This window comes from Meriones unguiculatus, chromosome 11 (genome assembly GCF_030254825.1).
Source record: "Meriones unguiculatus strain TT.TT164.6M chromosome 11, Bangor_MerUng_6.1, whole genome shotgun sequence".
NCBI classification, from domain to species: domain Eukaryota; kingdom Metazoa; phylum Chordata; class Mammalia; order Rodentia; family Muridae; genus Meriones; species Meriones unguiculatus.
Window position 1 is genome coordinate 94,412,155 of NC_083359.1, and position 14,696 is coordinate 94,426,850.

The 14,696-nt window shown below is 39.1% G+C and overlaps 1 protein-coding gene across 1 annotated transcript; it reads left to right on the forward strand.

Annotated features, from left to right (window-relative positions):
* The first annotated feature begins 13,161 nt into the window (after positions 1 to 13,161).
* LOC110544145 (olfactory receptor 6Y1) lies at positions 13,162 to 14,139 on the forward strand. Its single transcript, XM_021630249.1, has one exon. It carries the CDS (start codon positions 13,162 to 13,164, stop codon positions 14,137 to 14,139), a length of 978 nt encoding a protein of 325 aa, XP_021485924.1.
* The last annotated feature ends 557 nt before the right edge of the window (positions 14,140 to 14,696 follow it).

The window sequence follows — 14,696 nt, forward strand, 5'->3', positions numbered from 1 at the left end:
AAGCAAACTCCAACCAATACGAGAAAATTTAATTAACCCATTGTACTTAGTCAGATCACCATGGATTAAAGCTGTACTTCAACAATGAAAAAAAAAATAAGAAAAAAACCCTACATAGTTATGAAAAATGAACAACTCCCTTCTCAATGACCATTGTGTCAGAAACAAAATAAAGAATGAAATGAAAGACTTCCTAAAATTCAATGAAAATGAAGGCACAACATATCCAAACTTATGGGCAAAATGAAAGCCGTGCTAAGAGGAAAGTTCATAGTACTAAATGTCTTCATAAAGGAATTGCAGAGATATCATACTAGCAACTTAAGAGCTCACCTGAAAGCTTTAATAAGAGACGTAAACACACACAGGAAGAATAGACAGCTGGAAATAATCAAACTCAGGCTGAAATCAATAAATTAGAAACAAAAAGAACAATACAAAGAATTAACAAAACCAAGAGGTGGTTCTTTGAGAAACTCAACAAGATAGACAAACTAACTAAAAGGCAGAGAAGCAATATCCAAATCAACAAAACCAGAAATGAAATAGGGGACATAACAACAGACACAGGGAATCTGAAAACCCATTACATTCTTATTTCAAAAGCCTAAGGTCTCAGAGAAAAATTGTGATCATTGCAAACTGCCTTGTTATCCTGGCAAACATGATGGTCACTGACTGCAATTCACAAGCCATTCAGAGGCAGGTATGCCCTGTAATGGAAACTGTGTGTAGTTCTGATGGCTACTTCAGGGATTATTTGATTTCACTCTACTACACTTTGCTTTTATTTTATCATGTTTGATGTTATTTTAGTTTGCTCTTAGTGCAAATTGAGGGAACTCACTGGAGATAAGATAGAAATGATGATGTAGAACAGAGGAAAGTAGCACACAGTTCAGGTAATCTCTTTTAAAGCACTAATACTTTCATCACAACTGACTATAAAAAAACTTTACTGAAGAGAAATGGAGGAGGAGGGCATGGAGAGGGAGGGAGGGAAAACTGCATCGGGATGTAATACATAAGAAAAGAATAAATAAATACAAATTTAAAAAAAATAAGAAAATATATTTTTTAAATTTTTTATTTAACTTTTATTAATTACACTTTATTCCTTTTGTATCCCCCCATAAGCCCCTCCCTCCTCCCCTCCCGGTCCCACCCTCCTCCCCTTTCTGTATGCATGCCTCTCCCCAAGTCCACTGATAGGGGAAGTCCTCCTCTCCTTCTTTCTGATTTTTTGTTGTTGTTGTTGTTCTTCTCAATACAGTTTATTCAGGAACCTTGAACAATCTTCTGACCCTGGGGAAAGCCAGCCCACAGCTTAAATAGCCTCTGGGTAGCCAACCTCAGCATGCCTCGTGGGCAATGCAGATACGTCCACATACACGGAAGCAAGCCAGATCCTCAGCCTTAGCCAAATATGGAGTTGTTTGTGACAGAGAAATATTTTAATGATATACTTCCGCTTTGAAAAGTGTAACTGAGAAAATGGGTAATGCACAATTTGCAGAAATAATTATCAAATGTTTATGCACTGAAAGTGATGGGTTTCATCTTTAAATATTAACCCGTTCACTTAAAAGTCAGCCTGCTTTTTCTTGCCAGATTTGAGGAAATACTCATCCAGAATACTTTCCCCAACCAGACTTGTTATACTCTACAAATACTGTAAATTTCCTCACTCAACTCAATACATATGAGTGTTTCTTAGTTCAATGTTTAATTTACTTAACTCTTTTATGACAGAAAAGAAACTTCTTTTTTCCCTATAAGCACCTAGTTCTAGATACTTCTTTCACAGGAAATTATTGTAAATTTTATCAAAGTAACAGAATGGCCGTGCTTTGTTTCAATCCATTGTCAGTTTACTTGACCATAGTAGCTAAGACTTAATAGTCTGAAATAGCGGTTGCAGCTTTTCCACAAACTCTTCTTACAGTTATTCAGCCATTTCTTATCTTCCTCTACAATTAAGCTATACATTAAGCAATTCAAATGAAATGTTCTTCTTATTTCCTGTTAAAAAAGTATTTCAGGTCTCCACTGAGCGTAATATTAAAAGAAATGAATTATGTGTTCTCTACCCTTATGAAGTCTTAGGAACAAGGGGTTTATTGAATCAATTTGGGTTTTGCCTTCCTCTGAAATCTCTCAAGTACTGAAATGGAACGGTCGGATTACTTCTGATGGGGCAACTTTTGTTAAGAGACTTCTTCAGCAAAGTACTTAACGTACTTTCACGTTGGCAGCCTTTCTTTAAGCTGAATGCATCACCCTTGTTCTTAAGTAAATGCTTAACAGCTGTAAAACAATTTTAGTAAAAATCTCTTATAGGTAGAAGACACCCAACAAGTATTTATTGACTAATTTATCCAGCCTCCATTGGAACATTAAGATAGAGTACCACCAAAGAATCAATAATGAGCTTGAAGATCACTAAGAGATGGAAGGACAGAGTATCCTGCTTTTGCCAGGCAACATTCCTATTGAAAGTTTTTATGGCATTAGTAAATAAAGGTAAGTAACCACTAGATACTCCAAGAAATATGAGCTAGGACCTTTGTAATTTGGGATGTTTACTAATCTTTAAATTAATTCCTATTCCTTCAAAATAGAGTTTAACTTTATAATTGAGTAGGTTATCCCTCATTTTTAAGTAACAAATTTTAAAATTTATTTTTTATTTATTACAATTTATTCACTTTGTATCCCAGCTGTAGCCCCTTCCCTTATTCCATCCCAATTACACCCTTCCTCCCTCTTCTCATCCCATGCCCCTCCCCTAGTCCACTGATAAGGGAAATCCTCATCCCTTAAATCTGATCCTAGCCAATCAGGTCTCATCAGGACTGGCTGCATTGTCTTTCTCTGTGGCCTTGTAATGCTGCCACCACTAGGGGAAGATGATCAAAGAGCCAGCCACTGAGTTCATGTCAGAGACAGCCCCTGCTCCCATTACTAGGGCACCCTCTTGGAGACTGAGCTGCCATGGGCTACATCAGTGCAGAGGTTCTAGGTTATCTCCATGAATGGTCCTTGGTTGGAGTATCGGTCTCAGAAAAGATCCCTGTGCCCATATATTTTTGGTTCTGTTGCTCTACTTGGAGAGCTCCTGTTCCCTCCAGGTCTTTTTATCTCCCCCTTCTTTCATAAGAGCTCCTGCACTCTGCCCAAAGTTTTTCTGAGTCTTAGCATCTGCTTTGATACCCTCCTGGGTAGTGTTTCAGAGGCCCTCTGTAGTAGGCTCCTGTCCTGTTCTCTCTTTTCTCCACCTTCCTAACTGTACCTTGTCTTTCACAGCTCCAAAGAAGTACAGTCTCCTGCACTAGATGAAATACTTCATTGTCGATGCCAAGTTCCTGCAACCATGGCTCTTCCGCTAGCTACTCTTGAGTCTTTAGGTATGTGAACCTATAGAACACTGTATGTATCTGACCACAGTTTCAACTTATACCAGTGGGTTCCTGAAACTATCTTGAAATGAAAAGATAGAAAATACAAACGCATTCTCGATTTTTCTTTTTGTAAATATAGATATCATCTGAATATGTTATATACAGTATCTATATACAAGTACTGATGCATAGAAGGCATTGCCACGTAGCCATGTATAGAGGTAACAACTGTTAATTATGGTATCTGAGTGTTATATGTTTGAAAATCTGTGTTTACTTGTACATCTAAATACTCAAATAAGGATGAATATGTGCCACATTTTTCTAAATGAATGCCTTATAGTCATCTGTCCTTGCAAGACCTTATTATTTTATTTGTTAAATTGTTTCCAGAAAGAGAACACACACACACACTTGCACACAATTTTATTTCTACCTACTCTTTCCCCAGAGTCTTATTGGAAAGACAAGGGCATAAACTTCTACTCTAAGATCTCTCACTATGGTTTTTCTGTACTATTCCCCCAGGATATCCTTGAGTTCTGGAAAGGCCAAATATTTTTCTTAAGGCTGTGTCTCTTGAGAGGGTGGGAGGGAGTTGGTTTCTGCTCCTACAGTAGGTTGGAGATAGAAAGGTGCACAAATAGCTCCATTTAGTCCCTACTTCTAGATCATAAAGAACCAGCCTTGACCAGCAATTATCTAGGCCGAAGAACAGTGTCTTCCTTCCTGTCTACATGATTTTGCCTCTTTTCTCAGCACAGTCTGGAGATCCCTAACAAGGGTAAGGAAAGAGTTATATTCATAGAAAAATGGTCAGTTTAAAAAAACAATACTCATGTTTTCAAACGAAGAATTTGGTCAGATCTTAGTTGTTTTCTTGAAGAGAAGCAGGAAACAATTGGAGATCACTTTAATTTTTTTTCTTTATTATTAATATTTATTACAATTTATTCACTTTGTATTCTGGCTGTAGCCCCCTCCCTCATCTCCTCCTCATCCCACCCTCCCTCTGTGTTCTCTCCCTATGTCCCTCCCTTAGTCCACTGATAGAGGAAGGAGGTCCTCCTCCCCTACTATCTTACCCTAGCCTATCAGGCTCACTAGGACTGTCCGGATCCTCTTTCTTTGTGGCTTAGTGAGGCCAACTCATCAGGGGGAGATGATCAAGGAGCCAGCTACTGAGTCCATGTCAGCCCCTACTTCCCTTATAGGGAACCCATGTGGAGACTGAGCTGCCCATGAGCTACATCTGAGCAGGGGCTGTAGTTTAAGAATTGATCATGATTTTTATTTCATACATTTTAAAGAATGGTTTGTCTTCCTTGAGCCTTTTATGAGCAGTATTACAGCATGATAAGGAAGAGACTTCATACATCTATAGAACAATTAAACATACATCTCTTTAGCAGCCATAAAAAACATGAGGGACTCAGTGTTATTGAGTCTTTTGTTCCTTCAAAGTTCTCCTGTGGGAGATCACTTACGGTAAAATTGGCCCAATATTCTGCCAACTACCCTGCCAACTGTTCTACCAATGATCCATTCGTTGTTTTGTCTAAACCCATTTGCAGCATAAGAATCCAAGTCCATAGGTGTGAGAACCTCCATCCTTCAAAGGGAAGGAGAGAGGGAGGAGAGAGTATGGATAAGAAGAGAGAGAGAGAGGAGGATAACGTGACAGCATCAGGATGAATACATGTATGAGGAGTGTTAGTGCTGTAAGTACCTGAGCACATTTTTATGTTAAATAGGGGCGTCAGGTATCACACGAAATGCCAGTTACAGACTTCTTGTGGTCCACAATTTCTTAGAAGATAATTATTTGACTGTTACATATGATACTAAAGAGTAGAAGGAAAGCTTGCCTTTCCACCTCATTGATTATTCAAAAATGCATCCTGTGGTCAAATTTATATTCAACTAGAAACCTAGGATGTGCTACAGATTACTGGGGCTCAAAATGAGATCAATGAAATCTGATCACTCTCCCCTAGAAGGAAAATAATCATTTCAAATATATTCTATGGTGTTGAAAAGTTACAAGAGTATAAGGAATCAGGAGTGTTGAAGATGCATAATTCCCCCTATAGTTTTGAGGCCTAACTCAGTAGAAACCAAGCTATGCACAAGAGATCATTATATAACAGGTAATTATTCTTCCTTGAGACACACTTAGGAGCTGCTCTAATATAGCCATGAGTCACAGTTGTTGCTAAGAATCCTGTGATTGGGAGGGAAGGGGCGCTGGAATCGTATTGTATTCCCTAAAACCGATTTGGAGGAAGAAAGATGTTTTTCTCCCATTTAAAAATGTTTGGCCATTTAACAGCCAAGACCAATAGGTGTACCCAAGACTAACACACATCAATCTTACTTCCCTATGGACACTGGAAAAAGACTAGATTGAGCAAAGGAGATTGTGTCACATCTCTTACTAGTTGTCTCCACTTTGAAGACTCTCTGATCTACAATTTCACTAACCCATCTGCACAGAGCTCATGTAGCAAATTTTAATATAATTGTTATCGCAAGAATTTTGCCCAAATAAAATTTCTTCTCTGCCCTTCATTTACTCATAAACAAAACATCTCTTTCCAAGCCCTTCACAGCTCTGGCTTCCTCATTAATTACCTGTGGGAGAGGGCTATTGTCACACCACCCCTGGGAAAGCCCAGGCAGAGCCTCTGCCCTTCACTGGTGAAAGGCTCAAGGGCAGGTGTTATTCCTTTTCCTGTCTTCAGGATTAAATTAAACCTTAAATCAAGTGCTTTTCGAAGCATTCTGATCTTGCACTCATGAAATGTCCTGGCAATCATGCAAGAATGACCACAGGTATAAAAGACCTAAAACCTTAATGATATTTGGAAATTGGGCATTGTTCATATGTTGACCAAGAGTGGTGAGGCCTTTGAACGTAGGATAGACCTGATTCTGAGTTCAGAAAGCAAAGCCGATGCTCTGGTGGAGGAATGCAGCCCCAGGACACAGAGCATGGATTTGTGAGTGTGGAATCTCTGTTTTCCAAGGAGAAGGCTGTGACCTCTAACCACAGACGGACTCTTTTTCAAGTAGTGCTATCATTTTTTGGTATTGAATCTCCTGTCCTTCATAGCACAAGTAGAAACATTGGTCTGTGCATTGAGATTCATCAATTTGAAAGGAATTTAAATCTTTTGACCTATCTGTTTTGCTGCAGTCCCCCGATCCTGCACAGCTAAAATTTATCATTTCCTTCTGTTTGTCTCTTGTGTGTACATGCACACACATCTGTAGTTCTGCAATAGACTTAAAACTGTAAAATCTTATGTAACACATGTTTTTGAGAAAAATTTCACGCTTGGAAAATTCATGTTAACTTTTATATCTGTTTAAATAAAGTTGAAGGTAAGGTGATTTGTCCATAGAACTCTCATTATACTACACAGTTAATTTAATTAATTAAGTGTGTAAGAAAACCAAAATTAAATGTTACTCGGGACTGGCATATTAAGCATTACTAAATGGCAATTCTGCAAACATATTGCCAATTAACTTTAGAGAACATCTTACATCATTTTATCTGGTAAAAAAAGAAAGCATCTTAAATTAAAATACCCCAGATTTTATACTATTATTTAGAAATCTTCCCTAGCTCTTGACTCTTAGCTTAGCATTTTAATTACCTACTTCTTAAAATTTTATCTCATATAAAGCTGTACTAAAACTAGCATGAAACTTAAGGTTTAGTCTTAAAACAGAATGACAGTGAGATGGTCACAAATACCCAAGATAACAAACAGCACTCCAGAGGCTAAGCAGAAGGCTGAGGCAGGAAGCTTGAAGCTTTCCTAAATCTGTGTGTGTGTGTATGTGTGTATATGTTTCTCTCTCTCTCTTTCTCTCTCACACACACACCTCTCTCTCCATATAGGTGTACCCCATTCACAAATACAGAGCCCTATCTTCACATATGTATACAAAAAACAATTGGCAATAAAACTGGGATTTGATTATTTTAATTTCAATTCTGTCACTGAGGCAAGTGAGCAACTAGCACTGTGACCATGAGATAAATACTGAATATGCCGTAGATGGAGTGGCCGTGGCTCTTACTGCTGCTAAGTCCCTGATGTAGGAATTTGCTGTGGAGGTCTCTGGGAATGAAATTAGGAAGCTTTTAGATATGCAGAGTGAGGCAGCCCCCAGAAGTAGGGATGCTGTCATGCACTGGACACAACCTCCCTGGGACTTGGTTGTGGGAGAACATACTTCAAAGGGGCAGCTGTTGACTGAGGAAGCCACACTTAGAATTTCTCAGTCAACAGCTTCCCCTTTGGAGTATGTTCTCCCACAACCAAGTCCCAGGGAGGTTGTGTCCAGTGCATGAGTAAAAGTAACAATTAGAAGTACAATATGGTTGTATTGGTAACTCTATCCTATCACTGTAAATATAGTTATTAACTAGGGACATTATAGTATTAGATGATATATATCTAATTGTTGTATTTTGATAAGCAAGAAAATGAATATGCAAACTGAGAGAATTTTTAGTTCTGATGCTCTCCTTCTGGGCCTCCTCCAGGTCACCTCCAGGTCTTTCTTCTTTCCCCTTCTTTTATAAGATTCCCTGGACTCTGCCCAATGTTTGACTATGAGTCTCAGCATCTGCTTCGATACACTGTTGGTAGAGTCTTTCAGAGGCCCTCTGTGGGAGGCTCCTGTCCTGTTCCCTGTTTTCTCCCACCTCTGATATCTATCCCATTTGCTTTCTGAGTGAGGACTGAGCAACTTTTCTAGGGTCCTTGGGCAGAGTGCAGAGAATCATATGAAAGAAGGAGGAGTTAGTATGACCTAGAGAAGACAGAAGCTCCACAAGGACAAAATATATCAGGGCACAGGGCCCTCTATGAGACTGTTTCTCCAACCGAAGACCATGTATGGATATAACCTAGAACCCCTGCTCAGATGTAGCCCATGTTTGCTCAGTAACCAAGTGGGTTTCCCTAGTAAGGGGAACAGGAACTATTTCTGACACAAACTTAACAACTGGCTCCTTTACTTCACACACACACACACACACACACACACACACACACACACACACACACACACGGAGGAATAGTCTTGCTAGGCCATAGAGGAGGACATGGCAACCAGTCCTGGAGATACCTGATAAGCTAGGGTCAGATGGAAGGGGAGGAGGACCTATCCTAGCAGTGGACTTGGAAAGGGAAAGGGGGGAGATAAAGAAGGGAGGGTGGGATTGGGAGGGGATGAGGGAGGGGGCTACAGCTAGGATACAAAGTAAACAACCTGTAATTGATATAAAAATAAAATAAAAATTTTAAAAAAAGACCACCAGAAAATTTTTAGAAAGAAAGCTACACAATCCACTTATGCCTACCAAATGGCTGTCTAACAAATTTTTGAAAGTACTAGAATGTGATTCATAAAAACCTATCCTTGGAAATTAGGCACTTAAAACTTTCAGTGTATTTACCTTGTGTGTATCTTTGATAAAACATTCTCTCAGTTTGCATATTCATTTTCTTGCTTATCAAAATACTACAATTAGATATATGTCATCTAAAATTATAATGTCCCTAGTTAATAACTATATTTACAGTGATAGGATAGAGTTACCAATACAACCATATTGCACTTCCTATTTTTTAATTTTATTTTATTATTATTATTTTTTTATCAGTTACATTTTATTAACTCTGTATCCCAGCCGTGTCCCGATCCCTCATTCCCTCCCAGTCCCTCCCTCCCTCCCTCATCTCCACCGTGCCCCTTTCCAAGTCCACTGATAGGGGGGACCTCCTCCCCATTCATCTGATCCTGTTTTATCAGGTATCTTCAGGACTGGCTGCAAAGCCCTCCTCTGTGGCCTAACAGGACTGCTCCTCCCTTCGGGGGTGGGGAGGCCAAAGAGCCAGTCATTGAGTTCCTGTTAGAAATAGTCCTTGTTCCCCTCACTTTGGGAAACCAATTGGTTACTGAGCTACCACAGGCTACATCTGAGTGGAGGTTCTAGGTTATATCCATACATGGTCCTTGGTTGAATGTCAGTCTCAGAAAAGACCCTGTGCCCAGATATATTTGATCCTTGTGGAGCTCCTATCCTTTCCCCATCAGACTAACTCCCCTTCTTTCTTATGATTCCCTGTACTCTGCCAAAGGTTTGGTCATGAGTCTTTGCTTTGAAAACACTGCTAGTTAGAGTCTTTCAGATGCGCTCAGTAGACTCCTGTCATACGTTCAATGCACATCCCATCTGTCTTTCTAAACAAGGATTGATCATCTTACCCCATGTCCGCTCAATTGATTATCTTTTTTAGGTGTATAGATTTCATTATGTTCATCATATCTTTTAGGTCTATATAAGTGAGTATATCCCGTGTTTGTCTTTCTCCTTCTGGGATATTTCACTCAGAATGATCTTTTCTAGGTCCCACCATTTGCCTGCAAATTTCATGATTTCCTCCTTTTTGATTGCTGAGTAGTATTCCATTGTGTAAAAATACCACAATTTCTGTACCCATTCCTCTGTTGATGGACATCTGGGTTGTTTCCAGGTTCTGGCTATTACAAATAAAGCTGCTATAAACATGGTTGAGCAAGTATCCCTTTTGTGTACTTGAACGAACTTTGGGTATATACCGAGCAGTGGTATAGCTGGGTCTGGAGGAAGCACTATTCCTAATTGTCTTAGAAAGCGCCAGATAGCTTTCCAGAGTGGTTGTACCAGTTTACATTCCCACCAGCAGTGGAGGAGGGTTCCCCTTTCTCCACAACCTCTCCAGCATGTGTTATCGCTTGAGTTTTTCATCTTGGCCATTCTGATGGGTGTAAGGTGATATCTCAGGGTTGTTTTGATTTGCATTTCCCTGATGGCTAATGAGGATGAGCATTTCTTTAAGTGTTTTTCTGCCATTCGATATTCCTCTGTCGAGAATTCTCTGTTTAGCTCTGTTCCCCATTTTTTAATTGGATTACTTGGATTGCTGCTTTTCAGCTTCTTTAGTTCTTTGTATATACTGGATATTAGTCCTCTGTCAGATATAGGGTTGGTGAAGATCCTTTCCCAATCTGTAGGCAGTCGTTTTGTTTTGATGACGGTGTCCTTTTCTTTACAGAAGCTTTTCAGTTTCATGAGGTCCCATTTATTGACTGTTGCTCTTAGAGCCTGTGCTGTGGGTGTTCTGTTCAGGAAGTTTTCTCCTGTGCCACATATTGCACTTCTAATTGTTACTTTTACTCCACTTCTCAACATCTCAAAAAGCTACAGCTTCATGGTGAAAGGATGAAGACAGATACTCTCTTTTGTTTATTTTTTCCATTTGTTTTATGGTAATTAATTTCTGGTTCTGAACACTTGTATTCCCGTTGGGTGTCAAAGAGGAAAAAAATGACACCTATATAGTTTCAATTAAAATATTTCTTTTGTATTTATTAACTGATTCTTCAAACCAAATGAAATGCTTTTGTTTCCATTCATCTTCTCTTTTCATACAACTTTTGATTTACATATCCGAAGAATGACTGTGTTCACTGTGAAGCTACTGGGAAATGCTGGATGATTTCCTAGAGCCAGCTTAGAATAAATTGTGAAAAAAAAATAAAATTTTAAAAATGTATAAATGAAAAAAAATTCTTTAGAGTCAGTAGGACATGCCTGCAGAATGGTAAGACATCGGGGTATATAATTCCTGGCATGTCATTTTCTAAAATGTAAAAATGTGTGCAGGAATTGACATGAATCTGGAACTTAAAACATACTATCACAGACCAAGAAAACTTTCCCTAAACAGCAACACAACCTTTTGTTAGTAGAAAAGGGATGATTTGACTGGAGATGTGGGGGAAAGTAGCCAAATAAAAATTAATCTAAATGATTGACAAATGGTTTTGAGTTTGTTTGACTCTTGAATTCATAGATCAAAAAGAAAGACAATGAAGGAAAATCTAAGGAGGACTCCTAAATCTCACTCTGTTTATAAGCCTCCCCACTTCCACAGTTACACTAGTGAATAGCAGGTTTTGCTTGTCAAGGTCCCATTCTGTGTTTGTGTGTGTGCTTGGGGATGTATGTGTGTAAGAACCCATATTTTGGACAAATGAGATGGCTCAGTGAGGAAAGGCTCTTGCCACCAAATCTGATTATCTAAGTTCATTTCTAGGATTCACATAGTAAAAGACATGAACAACTCATGAAGTTTTTATCGCAACTTAAACATTGCACACACACACACACACACACACACACACACACACACAGATAAATGTAAGAACAATTAAAGAAAAACTACCTTCCAGCAGAAAACAACTGTTAAATTTACTCTGCTCTGAGGCAGTTTCTTTTTCCTTTTTATTATAATCTGTGTGTTTTTCTCCTTAAGCATGTATCATTTGGATATAATCTTCTGTGTTTATCATCCTAAATGTGCAATATAAATGAAAAGAGGCAAGTGGAATAAGCCACTCTGTGTGTGTCTCTCTCTCCTCTCTCTCTTCTCTTTGCCCATTTCTTTAGTAAATAGCCTTCTCTAAGCTTTTCTATATACTTATGTCAAAAACAATGATGTTCAGAAGCAAGGAACAAGAATAGTTCCAGAGAAAAACAAAAGAAACCAAAGAACAGATCATAAAAAGTATGGAAACAAGAAGCTGCTTCCAACCTGAGAGGTTCAAGAGCAAGTCTCAGCCCATCCTAGAGAGAGGTCATGCTTGGCTTAATTACCAGATAAGAAGTGATACTCACAGCAATGCATTTTTTATAATATTGCTGCCGAACAGATGACCTATTCTGTACTCTAACTCAGAAAATTGCCCAATGTCTTCCTCCTTTCTCATTAACAATAATTGACATTGTCACCATCTCATTTTTCAGAGTTTTGTTATTGGTAGGTCAGGGTATATTCTTAGGAAGGGAATTATAGAGAAGGGAATGTTTGTTGATTTGGAGCTAAAAATAGTAGCTTGGAAAAAATAACAACAAATATTTATGGGAACCTAAATGCTAAATTCCATTTGATGTTGACAAAATGTGGATACCTTCCTAAAGTTCTTACCTCAGGGAAAAAAAAATAATGTTTTGAAAGCTTACATAATATAATCACTTAGCTAGACAAAGACAAGGATGAGGTTTAAACATACTTTTGCCATATTGCCCATAGAGATGGTTATACAGTTGATTGGATTGAAGAAAATGCCCATCAAATTATTCATCCAAATTTATCCTCTGAGAAGCTGGTGAATGTTCACATTGCCATTCTGTTTGTTGATAACCTGTGGATATGCTTAACTATTGCTTTATTAAGGCTTTGGCATATCTTTAGATTAAAGAAATATGATTGTCTCTTCTTTACAGGTAAGTGGGGTCATGTAAGTAGACCTGCATCATACAAATTATAAGTAATTAATTGAGTGTCCTACAGTGTCTTTACATGGGATTCACAAGATGCTTTGCCTTTAGTGAAAGATGGTATAAAGGGACTTCCCCATGCTCAATGTGTTGCAAAAGCACAGTGGTTGGACGTGGGAGGTCTAATTTTACTACTGTGTGAGTCTGGACAAGTCACACCTGTTGAGCTAATATTTTAAAATGCAAACTCCCTAAAGCTAATCGCTGCTCAAGAGTTTAAGTTCATAATTCAAGAGGAAACAAAGTTCGTTCTGATGAATCACTAGGGACAAGTCATCAGTATAATCAGTCTCAGGGTGGTACTTGGGACACAGAAGCAACTGAGTTTGCTTATGTCCACAGCCAGCCATGATCATCAAGGTTCTAGAAGCAGATAATCGCACAACGACAACGCACTTTATTCTTCTTGGATTTCCAACACGGCCAGCCTTCCAATTTCTGCTCTTCTCTGTCTTCCTGGTAACCTATCTACTGACACTGGTCGAGAATCTTCTCATCATCCTGGCCATCCGCAGTGATGGGCAACTGCACAAGCCCATGTACTTCTTTCTAAGCCACTTATCTTTCCTGGAGATGTGGTATGTCACTGTCATCAGTCCCAAGATGCTGGTAGACTTCCTCAACAAAGACAAGACCATCTCCTTCAATGGCTGCATGACACAACTTTACTTCTTTGTGACCTTTGTCTGCACTGAGTACATACTCCTTGCTGTCATGGCCTTTGATCGCTATGTAGCCATCTGTAACCCACTACGCTACCCTGTGATTATGACCAACCAGCTTTGCGGAATACTGGCTGGGGGGTGCTGGTGCTGCGGGCTCATGACCGCCATGATTAAGATGGTTTTCATAGCTCGGCTGCACTACTGTGGCACGCCACGGATCAATCACTACTTCTGTGATATCTCCCCACTTCTCAATGTCTCCTGTGAGGACTCTTCCCAAGCAGAGCTGGTAGACTTCTTCTTGGCCCTCATGGTCATTGCTGTGCCCCTTTGCGTGGTAGTGACGTCTTATACCATCATAATTGTCACTATTCTCAAGATCCCATCAGCTCAGGGTCGTCAAAAGGCTTTCTCCACCTGTGCCTCTCACCTGACGGTTGTAACTCTTTTTTATTCCACCACCCTTTTTACATATGCCCGTCCTAAGCTCATGTATGCCTACAACTCGAACAAAGTGGTGTCTCTTCTCTACACTGTCATTGTCCCCCTTCTCAACCCCATCATATACTGTTTAAGAAACCGTGATGTAAAACTGGCCCTAAAAAAGACCATACTTTGCAATAGAAGTGGACCTGGGGGAGATGCGGATTCCAGCAATTAAAGAACAAAACTTAAAGAACCATGCTAGAGAGATGGCTCGGTAATTAAGGGCCCTGGATGTTCTTCCAAAGGACCTGAGTTTAATTCTCAGCACACACATGGCAGCTCACAACCATATCTTACTCTAGTTTCAAGGGACCTGATTCCCTCTTCTACCCTCACGGGCAACAGGCATGCCAGTAGAGTACATGGTATACAGACATGCACAAACTACCCATAAACATAAAATTAAAAAAAAAAAATAAATGAAATTTTAAAAAACAAAAACTTACAGAATTCTTTCTGGTGTAAAACAATGCATTTTCTCCATCTGGCTTGTATTTATTCATCAACAACACAGTACTGTTAAGACTTTGTAAAAATTATGATAAAATTCAACGTAACAAAGCAGAATATATTTACAATGTACATAATAATTTTATTTAAAAACCCTCTCTAATAAATCTGTGTATGAAGGTGGTATGATTATGTGTGCTTAGGTGGGGGCAGTGTGTGCGGAGGGGCATTCATTTGTGGAGGCCAGAAGGCTCCATCAATTATCTTCCACTGCCTCCTGAT

Excerpts from the sequence above, each read along its gene's own strand:
- LOC110544145 (XM_021630249.1), top strand. The coding sequence starts at position 13,162 with ATGATCATCAAGGTTCTAGAAGCAGATAATCGCACAACGACAACGCAC.